Here is a 26,357-nt window from a genome sequence, read left to right as displayed (position 1 = left end):
ACTTTATTTTAATTTGCTATAGTGCTTTTAACTATTTCTCAAGTCTATGGACATCTTGCATTCTACATTATTATTATTATTATTATTTTGAGATGGAGTTTTGCTCTGGTTGCCCAGGCTGGAGTGCAGTGGCACAATCTTGGCTCACTGCAACCTCTGCCTCCCGGGTTCAAGTGATTCTCCTTTCAGCCTCCTGAGTAGCTGAGATTACAGGAGCCTGCAACCATGCCTGGCTAATTTTTTGTATTTTTAGTAGAGACAGAGTTTCGCCATGTTGGCCAGACTGGTCTCAAACTCCTGACCTCAGGTGATCCACCTGCCTCGGCCTCCCAAAGTGCTAGGATTACAGGCATGAGCCACTGCTTGTGGGCTCTACCTTATTTTTTGACATGTATTTTCGACCCTCTTTCTTGCTTCAGCAGACTTTTGCAATAATCTTCTGCAATACACTTGTTTGTAATATGAATAATTCACATTCATAGAGAAAGGAGGTCATGGAAGACTTTCAGAATAAAGCTGCATCTTTACTGAGATGAGAAAAATCAGTATAGAGTTTGGAGAGACAAAAATTCTAAAATGGAAGGAAAAAGGGGAAGAGAAGGACCAAGAATGGATAAAGTGGTTGTTAGGAAGAGGGGGCACGTGTAGAAGGGAAGGAGAGCAACACAAGGGCTGTATCTTTTACAATTTGTTTGTTTTCAAATGACCGCTTCAAAACACACATCTGTTCAATTTCCCAACTCAAATTGGTTAAAAAATCCTACGCAGCAGCCAAACTTCATTAGAACAAAACAAAACTAGGCAAACCTGAAATCTATGCATTCTCTTTGTCTTCCTCTTTCCGTTTTATCCTTCATGTAATCACCAAATTTGATAAACATTTGGTTCCAGCTGTCATCCTTCTTTCCTGATTGACTACAACAGCTTTATAACAGATCTCAGTGCTGTACTCTTTCCTCCTTCATTCCTTTCTCCCCTGTGGTAATTACCTAAAGTTAGGATTTGATGGTATTGTGCTTAAAACCTTGAAGTGGCTTCTTCTGACACATGAATTCTCTGTTTACCTCTTCAGCCTCAACACTTGTGTTGCTCTCTTTCTTGTCTACACTTGAATGATTTTCTTGAAATTGTTTCCACGTCCCCTCTTCCTAACATAACCACTCTATCCATCCTTGCTCCTTCTCTTCCCCTTTTTTCTTTCCACTTTAGAAATTTTGTCTCCCCAAACTCTATACTATTTTTTTCATCTCAGTAAAGATGCTGCTTTATTCTAAAAGCCTTCCATGACCTACTTCATATGAATGTGAATTATTTATTCATTTGTTATGCTCCTATAACACCCTGTTCTTACACCTATATTACCCACTGTCGCTATTTACTAGTTACTTATTTACAAGTTGGTCTGTCTTACTGGAATGTGACTTCTTTAAAAAGAGACAGCTTATTATTGATTTTATTCCTACTGCTGAATACAATGCTGGGAATGAAGCAATTGCTCATTAAAAGTTGTTGAGTAAACTTAGACCTTTAAGATAGGAATTTTAAAAGGGAGTAATATTTAGGACAGATATTCTCAGTTCTGATCAGTAACATAAAGCCTCTACAAGGACAGAGAATGGAACTTATTTTTCAAAGAACCGAGGGATTCTGCATTCTCTTCCAGGTACAAATTAAAAATTGTTAGCACTGATGGAAACAGCTGGCATTGTTGGAAATAAGCTAGCTCCATGAAATATGAACTTACGAAAAGTACCCATCTCCCCCTGAAGAAAGCTATAATCATGAGGTGGTTCTCGGAAATATTAGATAAGCTGCAGCTAGAAAGAAGGGCAAAGAGTAGCATGACCCCAGAAAAAATATCCTGTTAACTGTATTTTTTTTTTTTGTAATTAACATTGTACTTTCAACTAATTAATTGTTTTTTATTAGCTAAATATATAATGTGTAGTTGACAAAGATCTCAATCAGGAAAAGGTATTTCTTTAAGGTTGATAAAATCCTGGATTGACAGAACTGCAAGAGACTTAGAGATAATTTATCCAATATCCTTAATATACGGAGATCCTGAAGCTAAGAGGAACAGTGATTTTCTGAGCAAACCTAAGTGAGTATAAATCAGAAATAAAAATTTAAGTGAATGGCTTGTAATCTCATGTTCTTTACACCACATCCTTTAGCCTCATGAATCCTAGTCTTGTGTTCTCTGTATAAATAATATTGTCTATCTGATTGTGTTTTCAGGCAAAAGGAATGGAATTTGTATTCAGTGATCTTAGAAAAATTGTTAACTATCTGCAGAAATGGTCACTTCTGCTTATTTGTAGAATATTTCAATTTTATATCTACAGGATATGAGGTAGAAGAAAGTACACCTGTAGATTTAATCAGCATATAGCAATGGGGTTAGTGATAAAAGTGAATTCCAATGCCTTGACTTACATGAAAGAAATCCACAGGGTCAGTTATACAATGAAAGGTTGTCAGCTATTACATTATTACTTTGGAATCAACTTTGTTGCTATAGTTTAAGTAAAAAAAGTTGCCAGAAATTCTACTGCTAAGATCTCTAAAAATGAGCTCTTAAACATATTTGCTTATGTTCTAGCCTTTGTTTATAGAACAGGCAGAGTTGAACAGGAAATGTCACATCATTCTTTAGCCAGGAGCTATTCCTATACACTCAGAAGAAGCAGCTGGATGAGCTCCAGCTGTAAGGGTTTACTCAGGACCTTCTGGTAGGGATGCTTACCCTCAGATTAGCTGTCTTCGTTCATTTTGTTTTGCTATACAGAATATTTGAGGCTAGGTAAATTATAAAGAAAAGAGTTGTTTTTTTTTTTTTTTTTTTTTTAGCTCATTGTTCTGCAGGCTAAGTTCAAGAGCATAGCACCGCATCTGGCTGGCTTCTGGTGAGGCTACATTCTAGGTCAAAACATGGTAGAGAAGAATAAAAGTGAGTGGCATGTTCAAAGAGATCTCATGGCAAGAGAGCAAGGAAGAGAGAAAATCTAGGAAGTTGAACTCAATTTTATAACACCTGCTTTCTGGTAACTAATCCAGTCCTGCATTAGTGAGAACCCACTCACTCCCAAGGGAGGACATTAATCTATTCATGAGAAATACATATATTTTGGGGTCCTCCAAGGCCCAAACCCCTCCTACTAGGCCTCACCTCCCAACATTTCCATATTGGAGATCAAATTGCAACAAGACCTTTGGCATGTTGAAATGCCATGTGGCTTGGTATGTGGTTTTCCTTGACAAATGAAACAAATACCCTATCTTCAGTTAACAGACAATCATCATTGAAAAGGTCAATCTTGGATGTGGGAGGGACCCTGCCTTGTGTGTGTATTTATACCTGTATGGGATAGAGCACTCTTCTCTCTCTGGACTCCTTGGCTCAGAGCAGCATATCTCCATCACTGGCATTCACCATCACTATGAAGGGCTTCACTGCTTTTGCCATCCTTGCTCTAGCAGCCACTGCTTGGGCTACCTCGCCATCTGGCAAGTCAGGGTTTCTTTCCAATAGTCATGTGTTTGTGTTAACTGGAATATACTCAGCCTTCATTAAATTATATATGTTAATGTCTAAAGAAAATTTAGAAGGCATCTGTTTGAATTGGTCTGATTAACAAAAGTGTGTTGGGTCAGATCTTTAGTGTGAGGAAGAGAGACTGAGGAGAGGAATAAAAGGATTGTGGCTGTATGTTCCATTCCTGATCAGGATCCCTCAGGTTTATGACTTGCCCTTTCAGAAACAACCTATAAAGGCTTGGGACCAAAACTCATCCCATCCTACTCAGATAATGCCCATAGGAACTCCTGGACATCTGTGACAGCCCTTGCTCAATAAGCAGAGCTTTCCTCACTGGATTTTTTTTTTTTTTTAAATCAGAGCCACATGCATCTCTATCTTCATCCTGAGTTTGAACTTGCATAAAGAAATGGCCTCTTTTAGGGCTGGGCTGGGCAAGGACTGTTGCTAGGAAATGGGTTTTGGTTACTGTGAACAATGGGGATTTAGCTTTGCACTTCTAACTGTGCAATTTGTTCTTTCTCCAACTCCTCCTCTTCAATTGACTCTTGCTTCACTCTCTTCTGGTGATCAAACAAAAGGAACAAAGGTGAGTGCAACCTTCTCTGTGTGGTTATTTGTAAAAATGAAGTCATAGTGAATGTGTAAATAGAGCTGTAAAGGTAGCTAAACTGGCTCACAGTGGATTCACGTAACTCCTCTGGAGGTAAAAATGTGTCTTCTCTGCACCTTCCTGGTGGTATTTCCTTCTCTAAAGCTTGCACAAGGAACCTCTTTGCAAAAGACTGCAGATAGAGTAAACTTTTATCTTTGTATAGCATTTTAAATTTTCTGAGCATTTTTCACCTTCCTTATTCTTTTAGACTTTCATTAGAACCCTTAAAGGAGAGATTGATATTTCCTTGTTAAACAGAAAATTCCCTTATTATTTAGGGCATGTTCTGGTCTGTTTATTTCTGTAGCACAACACCTGGTCCATAGAAGTTTTTCCAGATGTGTTGTTGAAAAGCTGAAGAGGCTAGTTTTCTTTCCACTTCCTTCCCCTTCAACATCTTCATATAAGAACGGACTTTTATAATGGGAATACAGAGCATTATTTTTTGTTCCAACTATAGGTGAACTGTTCCAGATACATTAAAGGCTTAAAGACTGCATGCCGAAGAGACTGGAGACCAATATGTGGCACAGATCAGAAAACTTACAGTAATGAATGCATGTTTTGCATGCAAAACCAGTAAGTGTTATACTCAATTTGAAGCCCCAACTCTTCTTTTTTTATGATCATAAAGCCCACACTGGCCAAAATCTTCTTAGTCTTTTAAAACATGGCTTGACAAATGCCACTTTTTGTGTGCTTCTTCAATACCCCATGGACATTGCTCTGTTAAAGTTATGAAAAAGAAAACCTTAGCTATATCTCTAAAGAAATATACATATATGTGTATATGTGGATTTACATATGTATATATATAAACGTGTATGTATGTGTACTTGTTGGAAGTAATGGGAAAAACTGCAATTACTTTTGTACATATATTATATATATATATAATATATTTGTTATTCAACCAAATTCTCATTCACATTATACACTATCTTTGGGGTATTAGCTGTTACCTATATGTATTTGATACCCATATTGCATTTAAGGAAACAGTTTCAAGCAGGAAATATATATTGGTCACATTTTCGTGAATCTCCTATACTTTTCTTCCTCCACAGGAGAATTTTGAGGATAGCTATTTCTATTTAGGCTGTTAGCCATAGACACATAAAAACTTGTGAACTTATATGGAAATATATGACTTTGATCTATCCTTTAGAATTTGTGTTTCCTCTCATGATCATCTAGAAAAGTTGAGGGAAGAGAATGATAGTACAAATGAATAGTCGGAATTAGCATATCCCCACCACTACTAGCACTACAAGTTTAATATTAAGTCTTTACTTTTAACAAGATCTGAGACTTTAGAAGAATGAAACGATGATTATTACCAGCCTTCCAGTAGTATGAATTCAATACTTTATGATTCATGGTTAAAATCATGGGCTTTGGTGTCAAACATTCAGATTAAAATCCAGACTCCACTTTGTAGATTATGCAAATACCCAAGTTACTACAAGCTTCAGTGTTCTTATCTCTAGGACAGAAATTATAATAGAATTTAGGATTCACTGTGATAAAGCATGCCAAAATTTAGCTAAGCAGCCAACACAGAGTGCTTTATAGAAGTAAGCTCCTTTTTTCTTATCTTTTTCTTCCTTCTTTTATCCTATTTTCTAGTCCTTTTGAAAATTTAAAGTCAAGTGTAACAGCAAGTGTTATCCAGAATAAGGTCTCTCAGTACATGTTAGCTCATACACTAATGCAACCAGAGGAGATTAAAATTATATTATCTCATATCTTGTTTTTAAAGAGCAGATATCTAATATTTAGAAAGAAGTGACTATACCAAAATTGTACAGACTTTAAGTGGCAGAGAAAGATTTGGGCGTATTTTCTTTTTCTTAACTGCAAAGTTAAGAATGTTTTCACACTATATTATGCCTTAGATTCTCATTGAATATTCACGGGATTTAAAAAAAATGCTCAATCTACTTTTAGTGTTGATTTTATGTTTTTATATTCTTACTTGATTCAAAAATGTTCATATATTAAAGATGTACACAATCAACATTAGCCAACTGGGATAGTTATTCAACAAGAACTTCTCATTCTCAGTCTAGGTCAAACAACAAAGAAATAACATATGACTATTTTACTCTATAGACTATGAAATCTCAAATTATCACATTATGCATTCAATAAAATCTTCTCTTCCAGAGATCAAGAATTTCAACTCAGAAAACTTCATGAAGGTGAATGTGTAAGTATATAAAGAAATTTTATTAATTCTTAATGTAAAATATTATAATATGCCTCACTTTCATAGAAAACAACTATTTAAAAATACATATTCTAAAAATTACCTATGACTATTTATATTCATAGATAAGGCATCTGGCCAACCTAAGCAGATCTGAAATATAGCAGAGGAAGAGTTCACAAACCTTACTTATAGCCCTTTATTGGAACATATTGCTATCCATATAGTTATTTTCTAACATTGCAATTAACTAGAAGGTTAAGGTGAGGATTTCAAGGAAAATTAGGAACTCAAAGACACTCATAACAATAAAAAAGTTATAAATAAAGTATGAAAAAATTTAAAAACAAGTGTAGACACAATTAATTCAGGGGTAAAAAGCTAGGTGGGTGGAGTGTCAATAATTCTAATAGAGTTTAAAATGTGATATAAGACAATTGTAAACATGGGGTTGTGACAATAAAGACAGTTCATTTTTAGGACGGGCACCTAACCAAATTTGATGGGTGAGAAAGAGAAGTATCATTGTGAAACTGTTCTAAAAGTAGTTAAAATGACATTTAAAGAAGGAGTGGGAATTGTCCTGACAGATACAGTTGGTAAAGGTCAGGCAAGATAGGAAAACAGCAAGAGCAAAAGCATAAAGGTATCCAGGGACAGGAAATACTTGGGAACTCAGTCTTGAGGTTTAATTAGAGTAAGATGTAGAAGACATTGCAGACAAAACTGAAGAGAAAAGCATGAGTCAGGAGAGGATTAACTCCTAATGGAGAATCAGTTAAGTATTTGAAGAGCAATATCTATTTTAATTTTTAAAAGATCAGTCTGGCATCAGTGTGGAGAGTGATTGAAACTTCAGATAAACATAGAGAATGGGCAGATAATTGGCAGACAATTGGGGTCGTTTGAACAAGACATATTGAGGGCCTGAATAAAGTGGATGACAGTATGATGAGGAGGAGGACTGACTCAGAAATGAAGTACCAGATAGAATCCACAAGGTGTATTCTTCACTTAGATATAGGGAATTAGTGAGAGGGAGGGCCTAAACTGGACTGAGCTGTCCCTAGCTGTGACAAGACTCCCAGCCTTGTGGAGACAGAGTATGTAAGCTGCAGCAGCTATATTTTTTGCATATGGAATTTTGGAATGAATGATCTTTTAAGATCTTTTAAAAGTTTGTTTTCTATGGTTTAATGATTTGAAAGACAAAACATGTTTGTTTGTTTGTTTCTGATGGGGCAGATTCAGTGTACCAGGTATTCTGAGGCATGTACCATGGACTACAAACCTCACTGTGGATCTGATGGAAATGTATATTCCAACAGATGTACCTTTTGCAACGCTATTGTGTAAGTGCTGAATTTAATGTATTATTTGTAGAACTAGCCTCTCTCAGAAATAGCCAGAAACAATCTTAGTACCTAACAGGCTAGATACTACTATGAAGCATAAGACTGTGATTATTATCATAATATCTTACCAAAAAAAAAAATAAAATAAAAGAAGAAAAGAGAGAGGAAAAGAGGAAGAAAATATATAAGGAAAAAATTGATGCTAAGAAAATAAAAAATTTGATCAATATCACCAAGTGGCTGCTAAGAGAAAAATTTACAGATTCTTTGGCTTCAGACTCTAGCTCTTACTACCATGAAAAATTTCTTTTCTACCATGTTAAAGCTTAGTGATTAATTACTCAGTTTTTTAATGCCACATACTCATCTAGCTGACTTAATCTAAAAATATGAAACTTTTCATTTAATATTTCCAAAGCCATCCTTTTAAAAAATAATAATAATAACTTTTCTTGTAGGAAGAGCCAAGGTGCAATTTGGTTGAAAAATTATGGACTGTGCTGAATCTCCCTGATGCTTAAGGATATCAAGTCTCCTTTGGCAGATTCCACTTAGATAACCAGTTTGTCTTGGATGGCTGAGGAGGCAAGCAATAATCTGGTACAGACATGGATTTGAGTCTTCAATAAAATATTCTAAGCAAGAAACTGACTATCAGGCCTGTCTGTGGATGTGATTCTTCTCTTAAGGAGAATATCTATGGTCATTTTCCTAAGCTAAAAATCATATAGAAAGATTTTCTCTATTTCTATACAAATTGGGAACTAGATATTATACACACAATGGTGAGAGGAGAATATGCTCATATCATGTTTAAAAGACTCAATTGTTTTAAGTAAACATGAGTCAGAGGATGGATCTGTCCATTGGTCTCATATTATCTGGTTTTTCTTGCATCATATAGTTTGAAAGTAGAAGTTGACTTTATCTTTTATCATGCCATTGTACTTATATTTTATACTTCTTTTTCCTATGATACCTCTTAAAGTGTATACTAGAATACATTGTCATTATTCTTCTTTTTGTAAAAATTCCAACGGACAACATTTGTGCTCTGTAATACTACAAATCTTTTTAGTGGATAAGAAAGCACTGACTTAAACTGTCAATGGGTAACAGTAGAAAGATCAGTAAAAATATTTTTTTTCTGTCATTTGATAGTAGGCATTCCCAAAGATGTAAAAGAGATCAGCATGCATCTAAATGCAAGATGGCCTCCTTCCAGCGCAACCCCTAAGGATAATTTTCACAGGTCTCTCATGACTGCTAACATAAAAGGAACTTCCCCCTTTTGTGGTCCTAGCTCTGACAGTCACTGCCTGTGTTCTCATTCTTTCTCTCTCTCTCTCCCTCTGCCTTTGGCAGGTGATTTCAAATTCCTCCCTCTGATTCCCTGTATATTTTATCCTTTGGTTATTGATTAGCCCCAGGTTTTAGTTATTGCCATCTTCCACCCACCCTGCTTCCTCTGCATGACAAAACCACTCACATCTGTATTACTCTGTTGCCTATATACGTATAACTCACTTATCCACATCATGAGACTGTACCCATATTCTTAACATCAGACACTGGACATCTATATATATATACATACATACACACACATATATATATATTCAATTTAATGAGTTTGGACATACACATACAACCTTGAAACCATCGTCACAATCAAGGCAGTAGACATATCTGTCACCTCTAAAAATTTTCCTGTGACTCTTTGTTTTTGTTATTGCTGCTGTTGTTGTTGTTGGAAGAAAAATTAATGAGATCTACCCTCAATAAGTTTTTAAGTGCACAACACTGTATTGTTAACTATGGGCACTATGTTGTATAGTAGAGATTCAGAACTTATTCTTACATAGTCAAAATTTTAAAACCATGAACAACAACTCCCCATTTCTCCCTCCCCCTAGTCCCTGGAAACTATTATTTTATTCTCTGCTTCTATGAATTTGACTATTTTATTTTATTTTTTTATTTTACTCTAAGTTCTGGGATACACATGCAGAATGTGCAGGTTTGTTACATAGGTATACATGTGTCATGGTGGTTTGCTGAACCTATCAACCCATCATCTAGATTTTAAGACCTGCATGCATTAGGTGTTTGTCCTAATGCTCTCCCTCCCCTCGCCTCTCACCCCACAACCACCCCAGTGTGTGTTGTTCCTCTCCCTGTGTCCATATGTTCTCATTGTTCAACTTCCACTTATGAGTGAGAACATGTGGTGCTTGACTTTCCGTTTCTGTGTTAGTTTGCTGAAGATGATGGCTTCCAGCTTCATCCACGTCCCTTCAAATGGCATGATCGAATTCATTTTTATGTCTGCATAGTATTCCATGGTGTATATGTACCACATTTTCTTTATCCAGTCTATCACTGATGGGCATTTGGGTTGGTTCCATGACTTTGCTATTGTAAACAGTGCTGCAGTAAACATATATGTGCATGTGTCTTTATAGCAGAATGATTTATAGTCCTTTGGGTGTATACCCAGTAATGGGATTGCTGGGTCAAAGGGTATTTCCGGTTCTAGATCATTGAGGAATCACCATACCATCTTTCACAGTGGTTGAACTAATTTACATTCCCACCAACAGTGTAAAAGAGTTTCTATTTCTCCACAGCCTCACCAGCATCTATTGTTTCCTGACTTTTTACTAATCACCATTCTGACTGGCATGAGATGGTATTTCATTGTGGTTTAGAATTGCATTTCTCTAATGATCAGTGCTAATGAGCGTTTTTCATGTTTGTTGGCCTCATAAATATCTTCTTTGCGATGCAGACACTGGACATCTTAATTTCACTGGCTCTTGTAGATCTTGAAAGTCAATCTATCTAATATGGATCCTATGTTTTTCTAAATTTGCTTTACAAATGTTTTGATGTAATGAAAGTTAATGCTATCACTCTCTCTAAGCCCCTTTTCACTCAAACTCAATTTTAATATACTATAAATGTATATTCCTTATATCAGCTTACATATTGATCAAACTCATGAACATTTATTTAATTCAAGTCATCTCGTTTTAATGTTATTTTACTATTCATCTTAACTGTTATCTCAGGTTCCATTCTATTCTTCTGACCATAATTTTCCACTTAAATATTACCTGTTAAAAATCACTATCCTTGCTTAGTTATAATAGAAATAAACATCTTAGTATGACATACAAGACACTTTAGTTCATCTGCAAAAGACACTCTCGAAGCCCAAGTTGAACTATAATGAACTCTTGTAGGACTTGTAGCAAACCCTATTTGCCCATAAGGTGGCAGTAAAGCATTCCTCTTTAGACCAACAACTTTGACAATAGTTTTGGCCAACTTGTCATATAACAATGTGATTTTGGGGAAATTGCTAGATCTCTATGAGCTGCAGATTTCTCATCATCTAACATGGTAATATCCTTCTCCCCAGGAAGATGAAAGCTCCTAACATACTCAGCCTTGATGTTTATTCAGGTGTCACATTGGATGAGAGTATTGGGAAATATTTCTAACCAATGGAATATTTGTAACAAACAAATGGACTAAATATTACTCTTCTAATCCTATGGGGTTTTTTTTTCTTTCTGATTAGCTTATTTTTACCCTGAGACAGTTAATTCAGAGAGGCAGACTTGTGTAAACTGTTTTCCTGTGTATTTTCGAAGCAAAAATTTGGAATGAGTTAGATATGGGAGTATGTAGGCTGCCAGAAAGTCATTGTTATTTAAAATAACATAAGATGAAATGAATGAAATGAAGCAAGAAGGGAAGTTTAGAGAAAAAAGAATAAAAAGAAACAAACAAAGCCTCCAAGAAATTTGGGACTATGTGAAAAGACCAAACCTACGTCTGATTGGTGTACCTGAAAATGACGGGGAGAATGGAACCAAGTTGGAAAACACTCTGCAAGATATTATCCAGGAGAACTTCCCCAATCTAGCAAGGCAGGCCAACATTCAGATTCAGGAAATACAGAGAACCCCACAAAGATACTCCTCGAGAAGAGCAACTCCAAGACACATAATTGTCAGATTCACCAAAGCTGAAATGAAGGAAAAAATGTTAAGGGCAGCCAGAGAGAAAGGTCGGGTTACCCACAAAGGGAAGTCCATCAGACTAACAGCTGATCTCTCCGCAGAAACTCTACAAGCCAGAAGAGAGTGGGGGCCGATATTCAACATTCTTAAAGAAAAGAATTTTCAACCCAGAATTTCCTATCCAGCCAAACTAAGCTTCATAAGTGAAGGAGAAATAAAATACTTTACAGACAAGCAAACGCTGAGTGATTTTGTCACCACCAGGCCTGCCCTAAAAGAGCTCCTGAAGGAAGCACTAAACATGGAAAGGAACAACCGGTACCAGCCACTGCAAAAACCTGCCAAATTGTAAAGACCATCGAGGCTAGGAAGAAACTGCATCAACTAACGAGCAAAATAACCAACTAACATCATAATGACAGGATCAAATTCACACATAACAATATTAACTTTAAATGTAAATGGGCTAAATTCTCCAATTAAAAGACACAGACCGGCAAACTGGATAAGGAGTCAGGACCCATCAGTGTGCTGTATTCAGGAAACCCATCTCACGTGCAGAGACACACATAGACTCAAAATAAAGGGATGAAGGAAGATCTATCAAGCAAATGAAAAACAAAAAAAGGCAGGGGTTGCAATCTTAGTCTCTGATAAAATAGACTTTAAACCAACAAAGATCAAAAGAGACAAAGAAGGCCATTACATAATGGTAAAGGGATCAATTCAACAAGAAGAGCTAACTATCCTAAATATATATGCACCCAACACAGGAGCACCCAGATTCATAAAGCAAGTCCTGAGTGACCTACAAAGGGACTTAAACTCCCACACAATAATAATGGGAGATTTTAACACCCCACTGTCAACATTAGACAGATCAACGAGACAGAAAGTTAACAAGGATTTCCAGGAATTGAACTCAGCTCTGCACAAAGTGGACCTAATAGACATCTACAGAACTCTCCACCCCAAATCAACAGAATATACATTTTTTTCAGCACCACACCACACCTATTCCAAAACTGACCACATAGTTGGGAGTAAAGCTCTCCTCCGCAAATGTAAAAGAACAGAAATTATAACAAACTGTCTCTCAGACCACAGTGCAATCAAACTAGAACTCAGGATTAAGAAACTCACTCAAAACCGCTCAACTACATGGAAACTGAACAACCTGCTCCTGAATGACTATTGGGTACATAATGAAATGAAGGCAGAAATAAAGATGTTCTTTGAAACCAACGAGAACAAAGACACAACATACCAGAATCTCTGGGACACATTCAAAGCAGTGTGTAGAGGGAAATTTATAGCACTAAATGCCCGCAAGAGAAAGCAGGAAAGATCCAAAATTGACACCCTAACATCACAGTTAAAAGAACTAGAAAAGCAAGAGCAAACACATTCAAAAGCTAGCAGAAAGCTAGAAATAACTAAAATCAGAGCAGAACTGAAGGAAGTAGAGACACAAAAAACCCTTCAAAAAATTAATGAATCCAGGAGCTGGTTTTTTGAAAAGATCAACAAAATTGATAGACCGCTAGCAAGACTAATAAAGAAGAAAAGAGAGAAGAATCAAATAGATGCAATAAAAAATGAAAAAGGGGATATCACCACCGATCCCACAGAAATACAATCTACCATCAGAGAATACTACAAACACCTCTATGCAAATAAACTAGAAAATCTAGAAGAAATGGATAAATTCCTCGACAAATACACCCTCCCAAGACTAAACCAGGAAGAAGTTGAATCTCTGAATAGACCAACAACAGGCTCTGAAATTGTGGCAATAATCAATAGCTTACCAACCAAAAAGAGTCCAGGACCTGATGGATTCACAGCTGAATTCTACCAGAGGTACAAGGAGGAACTGGTACCATTCCTTCTGAAACTATTCCAATCGATAGAAAAAAAGGGAATGCTCCCTAACACATTTTATGAGGCCAGCATCGTCCTGATACCAAAGCCTGGCAGAGACAACCAAAAAAGAGAATTTCAGACCAATATCCTTGATGAACATTGATGCAAAAATCCTCAATAAAATACTGGCAAACCGAATCCAGCAGCACATCAAAAAGCTTATACACCATGATCAAGTGGGCTTCATCCCTGGGATGCAAGGCTGGTTCAACATACGCAAATCAATAAATGTAATCCAGCATATAAACAGAACCAAAGACAAAAACCACATGATTATCTCAATAGATGCAGAAAAGGCCTTTGACAAAATTCAACAACCCTTCATGCTAAAAACTCTCAATAAATTAGGTATTCATGGCACGTATCTCAAAATCATAAGAGCTATCTATGACAAACCCACAGCCAATATCATACTGAATGGGCAAAAACTGGAAGCATTCCCTTTGAAAACTGGCACAAGACAGGGATGCCCTCTCTCACCACTCCTATTCAACATAGTGCTGGAAGTTCTGGCCAGGGCAATCAGGCAGGAGAAGGACATAAAGGGTATTCAATTAGGAAAAGAGGAAGTCAAATTGTCCCTGTTTGCAGATGACATGATTGTATATCTAGAAAACCCCATTGTCTCAGCCCAAAATCTCCTTAAGCTGATTAGCAACTTCAGCAAAGTCTCAGGATACAAAATCAATGTACAAAAATCACAGGCATTCTTATATACCAATAACAGACAAACAGCCAAATCATGAGTGAACTCCCATTCACAACTGCTTCAAAGAGAATAAAATACCTGGGAATCCAACTTACAAGGGATGTGAAGGACCTCTTCAAGGAGAACTACAAATCACTGCTCAATGAAATAAAAGAGGATACAAACAAATGGAAGAACATTCCATGCTCATGGGTTGGAAGAATCAATATCGTGAAAATGGCCATACTGCCCAAGGTAATTTATAGATTCAATGCCACTCCTATGAAGCTACCAATGACGTTCTTCACAGAATTGGAAAAAACTACTTTAAAGTTCATATGGAACCAAAAAAGAGCCCACATCGCCAAGTCAGTCCTAAGCCAAAAGAACAAAGCTGGAGGCATCATGCTACCTGACTTCAAACTATACTACAAGGCTACAGTAATCAAAACAGCATGGTACTGGTACCACAACAGAGACATAGATCAATGGAACAGAACAGAGTCCTCAGAAATAATGCCGCATATCTACAACTATCTGATCTTTGACAAACCTGATGAAAACAAGAAATGGGGAAAGGATTCCCTATTTAATAACTGGTGCTGGGAAAACTGGCTAGCCATATGTAGAAAGCTGAAACTGGATCCCTTCCTTACACCTTATACAAAAATTAATTCAAGATGGATTAAAGACTTACATGTTAGACCTAAAACCATTAAAATCCTACAAGGAAACCTAGGCAATACCATTCAGGACATAGGTGTGGGCAAGGACTTCATGTCTAAAACACCAAAAGCAATGGCAACAAAAGCCAAAATTGACAAATGGGATCTCATTAAACTAAAGAGCTTCTGCACAGCAAAAGAAACTACCATCAGAGTGAACAGGCAACCTACAGAATGGGAGAAAATTTTTGCAACCTACTCATCTGACAAAGGGCTAATATCCAGAATCTACAATGAACTCAAACAAATTTACAAGAAAAAAACAAACAACCCCATCAAAAAGTGGGCAAAGGACATGAACAGAGGCTTCTCAAAAGAAGACATTTATGCAGCCAAAAAACACATGAAAAAATGCTCATCATCACTGGCTATCAGAGAAATGCAAATCAAAACCACAGTGAGATACCACCTCACACCAGTTAGAATGGCCATCATTAAAAAGTCAGGAAACAACAGGTGCTGGAGAGGATGTGGAGAAATAGGAACACTTTTACACTGTTGGTGGGACTGTAAACTAGTTCAACCATTGTGGAAGTCAGTGTGGCAATTCCTCAGGGATCTAGAACTAGAAATACCATTTGACCCAGCCATCCCATTACTGGGTATATACCCAAAGGACTATAAATCATGCTGCTATAAAGACACACGCATACATATGTTTATTGTGGCACTATTCACAATAGCAAAGACTTGGAACCAACCCAAATGTCCAACAACGATAGACTGGATTAAGAAAATGTGGCACATATACACCATGGAATACCATGCAGCCATAAAAAATGATGAGTTCATGTCCTTTGTAGGGACATGGATGAAACTGGAAAACATCATTCTCAGTAAGCTATCGCAAGGACAAAAAACCAAACACCGCATGTTCTCATTCATAGGTGGGAATTGAACAATGAGAACTCATGGACACAGGAAGGGGAACATCACACTCTGGGGACTGTTGTGGGGTGGGGGGAGGGGGGAGGGACAGCATTAGGAGATATACCTAATGCTAAATGACGAGTTAATGGGTGCAGCAAAACAAAAAACAACATGGCACACGGATACATATGTAACACACCTGCACATTGTGCACATGTACCCTAAAACCTAAAGTATAATAATTAAAAAAAAAGAAAAAAAAACAAGACAAATCTAAGCCACAGTTAATTTTCTTTAATTTAAAATTTACTGATTTATTTTTATTATTATTTTCAACAAATCACAATTGTGTACACTCATGGGGTGTAATGTGATGTTTTGTTATATGTATACAAAGTGGAATGATTAAATCCATCTAATTCACATATCCATCACTTCACTTATTTTTTGTGGTATGACATTGCAAATTTACTTTCTTAGCTATTTTTAAATAGGCAACATGCTTTTATTAACTATAGCCATCCTTCTGTGCAGTAGATTTTATAAGCCTATTATTTTGTGTAACTGAAACTTTGTACAATTTGATAAACACCTCCTCATTCCTTCCTCCCCACCCGCACTTCTAGCTTCTGGTAACCAGCATACTACTCTCTACTTCTACTTTTATGAACTTGACCTTTTAACATTCTGCATTTAAGTGTATGTGGTGAAAGTGGGCATCTCTGTCCTATTCCATGTCTCAGAGGAAAAGCTTTCAGCTTTTCACCATTAAGTATGATGTTAGCTGTTGGCTTGGCATATATGCCATAACTGTGTTTAGGTACATTTCTTCTATGCATAACTGTATTTAGGTACAGTTTGTTTCTGTGCCTGGCTTATTTCACTTAATATAATGTTCTCCAATTCCGTACATATTGCTGCAAATGACAGAGTTTCCTTCTTTTTAAAAGATGAATATTATTCCATTGTATATCACACTTGGAAATATATCACATTTTCTTCATCTATTCATTTGTTGATGGACATATAGATTGTTTACATATTTTTTCTATTGCAAACAATGCTGTAATGAATACAGCATGCAGATACCTCTTCCACATGTTGACTTAATTCCTTTGGCTATATACCCAGAGTGGGATTGCTGGATTATATAGTAGTTCCATTTTTAGTTTTTTGAGGAACCTCCATCCTGTTTTCCGTAATGACTGTACTAATTTACATTCCCAATAAGAGTGTACAAAGGTTCTGTTTTCTTCACCTCCTTGCCAGCACTTCTTATCTTTCATTGTTGTAATAGCCATTCTAACAGGTGTGAAGTCATATCTTATTCTGGTTTTAATTTGCATTTCCCTAATTAGTGATGTAGAGCATTTAAATATAAACATGTTTGCAATTTGTATGCCTTCTTTTGAGAAATGTTGGTTTAGGTCCTTTGCCAATTTTTAATTAGATTATTTGTTTTCTTGCTATTTAGTTGCTTGAATTCCTTATGTATTTTGGAATACTAACCCTTTGTTAGATGCATGGTTTGTGAATATTTTTTTCCCCCACTCTGTGGGTTGTCTCTTTACTCTATTTTTTCCTTGGCCGTGCAGAAACTTTCAGATTTGATGCAATCTCATTTGTATTAATACTTTTGCTTTTGTTGCCTTTGTTTAGAGTTCAGATAAAAAAATAATTGCTCATACCAACGTTATAAAGCTCTTCCCGTTTCCTTCTAGTTTTACGGTTTCAAGACTTACATATAAATCTTTAATTCATTTTGAGTTCATTTTTATATATAGTATGAGATAAGGATCCAATTTTATTTTTCATCAGGCAAATATTCCATTTACCCAGCACCATTTATTGAAGAGACTCTCCTTTTTCTTTCTCCATTGTATATTTTTAACTTTTATTTCAAAAATCAATTAGATAAAAATGTGTGGATTTATTTTTGATCTGTCTATTCTGTTCCATTGGTTGATGTATCTGTTTTTATGCCAGTTCCATGCTGTCTTTATAGCATGGTGCTGGCATAAAATAGCTTTATAATATATTTTGAAGTCAGGTAGTGTGATGCCTCCAGCTTCATTCTTTTTTCTCACTATTGCTTTGGCTTTTCACGGTCTTTTGTGGCTCCATACGAGTTTAAGAGTTGTTTTCTCTGTTTCTATATAAAAAGACTGAAATTTTTATATTGAATGTTTAGATCATTCTGGGTTGTATAAACATTTTCACAATATTAATTCTTCCAATCCATGAACACAGGTATTTCTCTATTTTTTCTTCAATTTCTTTCATCACTGTTTTATAGTTTTCTGTATATAAATCTTTCACCTCCTTGATTAAATTTACACCTAAGTGTTTTCTTTTTTGGTTGCTATTGTGGATGGGATTAAAAAAATTTTTTGGATAGTTCATTATTAGTTTATAAACACTAATTTTTGTATGTTCATTTTGTATGCTGCCACTCTACTAAATTTGTTTATCTTTTCTAGTAGTTTTCTTTGTGGCATCTTTAGAGTTTTCTATATTTAAGATCATACTGTCCACACACAGAGACAATTTCAGTTTTTCATTTCCAAAGTTTTTCATTTAATTTCAACAAATAAAATGATTTTTGTTCTATGATAACTTTGTTTTCGTTTTATGTGTGTATGTGTGTATTATGTGTAAACATTTTTGTGTGTGTGTGGCAATAATAGCTAAAATCTACTAATTCAGCATAAATCCCAATGTAGTAATGGATAATTTTATTACCCGTAGTTCTCATGTTGTATATTAGATCTCTAGACTTATTTATCCTACATATGGGCTGTTTTTTTAATATTTTGACCTACATCTCTGTATTTTCATACCCTTCCACACCAAACTTACCCCTGATAAACACTGTTTTGTTCTCTATTTCTGTGTATTTGAATTATTTTGAGTTTCACATATAAATGAGATCATGCAATACTTTTATTTTTGGGTCTGGCTTATTTCACTTAGCATAATGTCCTCCAGACTCATTCATTTTGTGGTAAATGGCAAGACTTCATTTGCTTTAAGGGCTGAATAATATTCTATACATTCATACGTGTGCCACAGTCATTTTAATCCAGTAATCCATCAATGAACACTTAGGTTCTTCATGTATCTTGGCTATTGTGAATAAGGTTGCAATGAACATGAAAGTGCAGATATCTTTACAAGGTCATGATTTCTTCCTTTTTGGGTATATACTCAGAAGAGGGACTGCTGGGTTATATGGTAGTTCTATTTTTAATTTCTTTTGGAACTTCTGTACAGTTTTCCATAATGGCCTATTAATCTACAGTCCCATCAACAATGTTTCAGGGCTCCCTTTTCTCCATACCCTTACCAAAACTTGTTACTTCTTGTATTTTTGACTATATATATTTATATATATATGCACAAATACATATATATATATATACACACACACACACACACACACACACACACACACATATATATATTTGAGATGGGATCTCACTCTGTCACCCAGGCTCCCAGGCTGAAGTGCAGTGCAGTGACACAATCATGGCTCATTGCAGCCTCCACCTCCTTGGGCTCAGGTGATCTTCCCACCTCAGCCTCCCAGGTAGTAGGGACTACAGGCGTGTGCTACCACATCCTGCTAATTTTTGTATGTTTTGTAGAGACGGGATCTCACCATGTTGCCCAGGCTGGCTAGAACCCCTGGGCTCAAGCGATCTGCCCGCCTCAGCCTCCAAAACTGTTAAGATTATAGGCATGAGCCAATGCGCATGGCCCCTTTATGTATTTTGGATATTAATTTTTTATCAGATATATGGTTTACAAATACTTTCTCTTAATATGTGGGTTCTTATTCATTTTGTTTATTGTTTCCTTTGCTGTGAAGTAGCTTTTTAGTTTGAGGTAGCCCAATTTGTATCAATTTTTTCTTTTTCCTTTTGGTATGATATCCAAAAAATCATTGCCAAGGCCAACGTTAAAGAGCTTTTCTTCCATGTTTTCTTCTAAGAGCTTTGGGATTTCAGGCCTTATACTTGGAAGGTATTACAATAGACCCATCAAAAATAGAATAGGTAATAAGGGACAATAGAGAAAATAATTTCTCAGCCTACAAAGATTGAGTCAGAAAAAGTAGAAAGTCTGAAAGTAAATACAGCCTACAAAGATTGAGTCAGAAAAAGTAGAAAGTCTGAAAAGTTCATTAACAAATAAGGAGACTGAAGTGATAATTAAAACCTCCCAATGAAGAAAAGCTCAGGACAAGATGGCTTTGTAGCTAAATTTTAGCAAATATTAAAACAGAATTAATACCAATCTTTCTTAAATTCTTCCTAAAATAGAACTAAGGAAATACTCCCAAACTCATTATATGAGTCCTTGTATCACCAGCTCGATACCAAAGTCAAAGATACCACAATAAAAAAAAAAAAATGATAAGCGATTCTCTGATAAACATTGTTTCAAAAATTCTCAGTAAAATATTGTCAAAAGGAATTCAACAACATGGCATGGTGGCTCACGCCTGTAAATCCAGCACTTGGGGAGGCCGAGGCTGGCAGATCACGAGCTCAAGAGATCGAGACCAACGTGGCCAACATGGTGAAACGCCGTCTCTACTAAAACTACGAAAAGTAGCAGGGCGCAGCGGCAGGCGCCTGTAATCCCAGCTACTTGGGAGGCTGAGGCAGGAGAATCGCTTGAACCCTGGAGGCGGAGGTTGCAGTGAGCCGAGATTGTGCCACTGCACTCTGCCTGGTGACAGAGAGAGACTCCGTCTAGAAAAAAAAAAAGTATATTATGACCAAGTGGGATTTATCCTTGGCAAGTAAGCCTGGTTTACCATACACAAATCAATCACTGTAATACGTCACATTAACAGAATAGAAGATAAAAAACTTCTTTACCATCTCAATTGATGCAGAAAAAGCATTTCACAAAGTTGAACATTATTTATTGATTCAAAGCTCTCTATAGTTTAGGTATAGAAGGAAAGTTCCTCCACGTACTAAAAACCATCTTTGAGAAAACCACAGCTAACATTATAATCAATGGGGAATAACTAAGCTTTTCCTCTAGGATCCAGTACCAGGCAAGGATGCCCACTCTCGTCACTTTGGTTCAAACATATTACAGTACTGGAAATACTACAAAGAGTAATCAGACTAGAATAAAAAAGAAAAAGGCATACAAATAAAAAAAAAGTAAAGTTATTTCTAATGGCAAATGACAAGATTCTAAATGTAGAAAACCCCAAATACTCCACAAAAAAGCAGTTAGAATGAATCAATGAATTTAGTAAAATTACTATATACAAAATTGACATACAAAAATTAATTGCATATCTGTACACAAATCATAACCTATATGAAAAATAAATGAAGAGAGCAATCCCATTTTCAAAAGCATAAAAAATACTTAGCAAGAAATTTAAGCAAAAATGTGAAAGATTATACACTGTAAACTACAAAACATTGATGAAAAAAGTGAAGACACAAATAAATAAAAAGATACCCCTTGCTCATGGATTAGAAGAAGAATATTGTTAAAATGTTTGTAATACCCAAAACAATATATAGAATTAACACAATTTCTATAAAAATTCCAATGAAATTCTTCACAGAAATAGAAAAAAAATCCTAAAATTTGTCTGGAACCACGAAAGTCATCGAATTGTCAAAATAATTCTGAGAAAGAAAAATAAAGAGGTGTAACACTTTCTTACTTAAAGTTATGTTACAAGGCTATAGTGATCAAAAGAGTGTGTAAAACTGGCTTAAAAACAGAAACCTTTCAATGGAGCAGAATAGGAAGCCGAGAATCAAAAGGTCATGAGAGGGAAAGGATAATCTCTTTAGCAGATGGGGCTGAAAAACCTGGATTTCCTCATGAAAAGAATAAGGTTGAACTCTTATCTTAGACCATATACAAAAATCAAATAAAAATGGGTATATTCAAGATTTTCCACATTTTGTGATCTAATAGACATCCATACTATTTCTGTAAGACCTTTGAAATCAGGCTTCTACAAACAATGATTTATAATTTCTTCTTACTTAAAAATATTTCAGGTTCAGTATACCTTATATGAAATATTTGGGATAAGAAGTGTTTGGGAATTTGGGTTTAGTTTTTTGGATTTGGGAATATTTTCAGAAAACCCAGTGGTTGAGCATACCTAATCCAAAAATCTGTTATCTGAAATGCTCCAATGAGCATTTTCTTTTGAGCTCCATGTTGGGGCTCAAAAAGCTCCAGATTTTAGATCATTTTGAATTTCAGATTTTTCAGATTATGCATGTTCAACCTGTACTAAAGAAGATTATGCCATTTTAATGACTGGATAGTATAGACATATAAACCTAATATAACTCTGAGGTGAAGTATATCCATTCCGATGTCACATTCATTAAGTAATGCGACATGGAAGAGATGCAGGTTCAGTAGAGATCAAAAGAAATTTAGTTTTGGATATAATGAATTTTAGGAAAAACTGGGACCATCAAACGAAAAATGTATATACCTTAGAATAATGAAATGACCCTTCCTAACTTTTCTTTTTGAGAAAATTCCTGTATGACTAAAAGTAATAATAAAAGAATATGTGTGTTGTGGTGGTGGTGGGGGCCTTGCTCAGTTTCTTCAGTTGGCTGAACATTTTCTGGCAATGAGAAAGGGACACATAAGACTATTCAGAAAATACAAATATGTCAAAGGTATACTTTTTTGTATAATAATAACTTAGCTTTATGATTACTCAATCTCCTCCTTCATCAGTGTTCCAAGGGAAACTATGACTTGTTAGTATTATGACTAAGTGTTAGGAGAGGAAATGCCCATATCGCAAAGTTGCCTCCTAAGCAGTCAAGCAGAAGTTTGTGTCTTTCTTTCTGTGAAACTGACTCTTACAGAATGGCCCTTGACTAAGGGAAGAAGTCAGTATATTCTTTCCTGGGACTCTCTACTTCTCCTACCTAAGACATTTATAATTATATGGTTAAGTGACTACTTCTTTTGTCTTCAATATAAGAATGTAAATTCTAGGCAAGCTGATATTGTGTCAGTTGGGTGCTTTTGGACTGATTCTAGGAAATACTACTGTCTAATATCTGTATTAGCTATAGGTATATTATCTATATCTAATATCATGAGCCAGATATTGCACAATAAGAAGAATCAGCATTCTGATCCAGTTCTTCAGCTCACTTTCTGTACGACTTTGGAGAATTCATTTAATCTTGCTAAGCATCGGTTTACTCATGGGTAAAATGAGCTTGTACCTAATAAGCAACTCACAGAATTGTGATATTCAAAATGAGATAGCACAGTAAATTCACTTTTTAAAGTGACATACTCATGTAAAGAAGTTGAGGAATAGCTTATTTTATAGAGAAAAAGACTTTAAAAATCAGTTTTTCTACTTTGCTTACTTTTCCTCAAGTATTCTTGTGTTTTGCAATATGATCTGAGGTTTGAGTTACAACTCTCGTCTGAGATATTAAAGCTCAAATCTTTAGCCTGTGACAAGTAGAGCACTAAATCTGCTTTTTAAAAACTTTAAATAGCAAAATGACATAATTCAAACAGCAATCATTACAATAAACTTCGTACTATAATGTCTCCTTGTACAAGAAGATGAAAAGGTATTAAAAAACCACATTACAAAAACTAATTTAAAAATTAAAAAACATACAAAATATGTGAAAAATATAACAATTAGATGAAAAAAGTAAAGTGAAAGTTGTCAATATTAATAGGAAGTAAAGCCGAATACAAGCCAAAGAACATTAAATTTATTTCCTTTAGCATCCTCATTCTCAGATAAGAAAGCTTCCTTTGTGACTGAGAATATAGAAGCAATTCCAAAAGATCTACAACCGCTTCCCACCAGCACATCGGCATCCATACTGTACTCTTCTCTGTTACTGTGGAAGAGGTCTCCAAGTCCCTACCGAAGACTAACCCTGAACATTTTCTTTTATTAAAAGAAGGAAGATCTGAAATCAATAATCTCAAGTTACATTGTGAGAAACTGAAAAAAATGAGGAAATCCTAACAAGATAAGCATAAAAAAGAAATCATAAATTGCAAAGGAGGAAAACAATTAAATAGAAAACAGAAAAGCAGTAGAAACAGATCAATGAAACCAAAAGGTAGTTCTTTGAGATCAACAAAACTGATAAACGTCCAGTGACCAATCAGAAAAAAAAAAGAAGACACAAATCACCAATAAGAAGAATGACAGAGGTAACAACCCTAGAGTTCTTACATAAATTAAAATAATAATAAGGAAACATTATGAAAAAATTATATCAACTATTTTGTTAATTTAGTTGAAATGGAAGAATTCCTTTAAAGACATAAACTACCAAAATTCACTCAAGAAGGAATTAATTTATATAGTCCTACATCTCTTAAATTAATTGAGTTTCTAGATAGAAATCTCTGATAAGAAACTCATTGGCTCTGGTGCCATCACTGGTTAATTCTACCAAAAATTTAAATAAAAAAATACTGATTCTATACACATTCACATATAATATTAATGAAAACAGAACACTTACTAAATTATTCTATAAAGTTGACATTAACCTACTAACAAATAAAAAAAGGACATTAAAATGATAAATAAGAAAAGCAACTACTGCAGATAAATGTCCCTCATGAACAGAGAGGAATGTCCTAAAGGAAATTTCAGCAAATAGAATCCAACAATATATAACAAGGACAATTAATAATGAACAATTGGGGCTCAGGCAGAAATGCAATGTTGATTGACATTTAAAATTCAATCAATATAACTCAAGGTATTAGCAAACTAGAAAAGAAAAACCATGTGATTACTAGTGAAAAACAAAAACACATTTGACTAAAATTCAACATCAATTTCTTGTTAAAGCAAACAACAACAGCAATAACTCCCTGCAAATTACATATGGAAGGGAATTTTCTTAACTGGATAAAAGGCAGCTATAGAAAACTTGTGGCAAACATCATAATTATGAAAACTCTAATGTTTTCCCCCTTTAAACAAGTACAAGATGAAGATTTCCACTCTCACTACTTCTTTTCAATATTTTACTGGAGGTTTTAGCCAGCACAATAAGACAAGAGAGAGAGAGAAAAAAAGAAAGAACAGAACAAAACTTTCAGATGGGAAAGTAAGAAATAATACTGCAACTTTCTTTATTTGAAGATGAAATGATGGTCTCTGTAGGAAACGTGATGCAATCCACAAAAAAGGATACTAGATCTAACAAGTGAGTTTAGCCAGGTTGGAAGATATAATAACAAAATACATTAGAGGATATGGCAACAACATACAAAATACATTGTATTTCATTTTACAGTTTTATTTTTAATCGACGATGGCAATATATGTATTTATAGGATATAATATGATGTTTACATTGTGGAATGATTAAATCAAGCTAATTAACAAATCCATCATCTCACATACTTAATTTTGGTGGGAAAACATTTTAAAATCTAATCTTTTAGAAATTCTGGAATATGCAATGCATTATAAGTTATTATAGTCACCGTTTTGTACAATAGCTCACTAAAGCTTATTCCTCCTCTCTTACTGAAACTTTGATCATGTTCCCTTTCCCCACCTAACTGCCTCCACCAGCCTCTTGTAACCACCATTCTACTTTTAAAACAAATTGTATTTCTATAAACTAAGAGCAATCAGAAATTTAAATGAAAATAATTGCAACAGCATCAAAAATATGAAATCTGTTGAGGTTGTAAATGTCCTATAATTAAAATTTTTAAAAAAACATTGTGAGGTAAATTAAAGGAAACTTATATAAATAGAAAGATATGCCTTTTTCATGGGTCAAAAAATCATTTTTGCTAAACATCAATTCTCCTCCAAATTGATTTATATGTTCAGTGCAATTCTTACTAAAATTCTAGCAATGTTTTATGCAGAAATTGACAAGATTATTCTAAAATTCATATGGAAAACTAAAAGTCCTAGAATAGTCAAAACAACTTTGAAAAGGAGAACAGTGTTAAAACTAACATTACCATTTTTCAGGACTAATTATAAAGCTATAGATATCAAGACAGTACATCATTGGAGTCAAGAGAGAAAAATTGATCAAAAGATCGGAATAGAAGGTCCAAAAATAGGTCTATCTACATATAAAAGTGATTTTATAAAAAGATCTAAAGACAATTCAGTGGAAAAAAATGATTTTCAACAAATGCTGCGGAAATAATTGAACGTACATAGACAAAAACAATGAACGTCAATTATAAAAACATTAATTCAAAATGGATCCCTGAACTAAAATCAAAACTATATAACTTTAAAAATTATGATTTTAGAGTAGATAAAATTATTAGATATGACACG

The 26,357-nt window shown here is 35.0% G+C and overlaps 1 protein-coding gene across 1 annotated transcript; it reads left to right on the top strand.

Moving 5' to 3' along the window:
- Positions 1–3,380: 3,380 nt before the first annotated feature.
- On the top strand, positions 3,381–8,590 carry LOC129485725 (double-headed protease inhibitor, submandibular gland-like). The gene is given in 6 exon segments (XM_063642403.1): positions 3,381–3,514; positions 4,031–4,130; positions 4,657–4,781; positions 6,366–6,408; positions 7,654–7,760; positions 8,222–8,590. Coding segments are annotated over 6 exon segments (492 nt in total). The 5' UTR covers positions 3,381–3,443; the 3' UTR covers positions 8,268–8,590.
- The last annotated feature ends 17,767 nt before the right edge of the window (positions 8,591–26,357 follow it).

The sequence above is a fragment of the Symphalangus syndactylus genome, chromosome 7, assembly GCF_028878055.3.
Source record: "Symphalangus syndactylus isolate Jambi chromosome 7, NHGRI_mSymSyn1-v2.1_pri, whole genome shotgun sequence".
NCBI classification, from domain to species: Eukaryota; Metazoa; Chordata; class Mammalia; order Primates; family Hylobatidae; genus Symphalangus; species Symphalangus syndactylus.
Note: the sequence above shows the minus strand (reverse complement) of the source record. Positions and strands in the feature narration are given on the sequence as shown.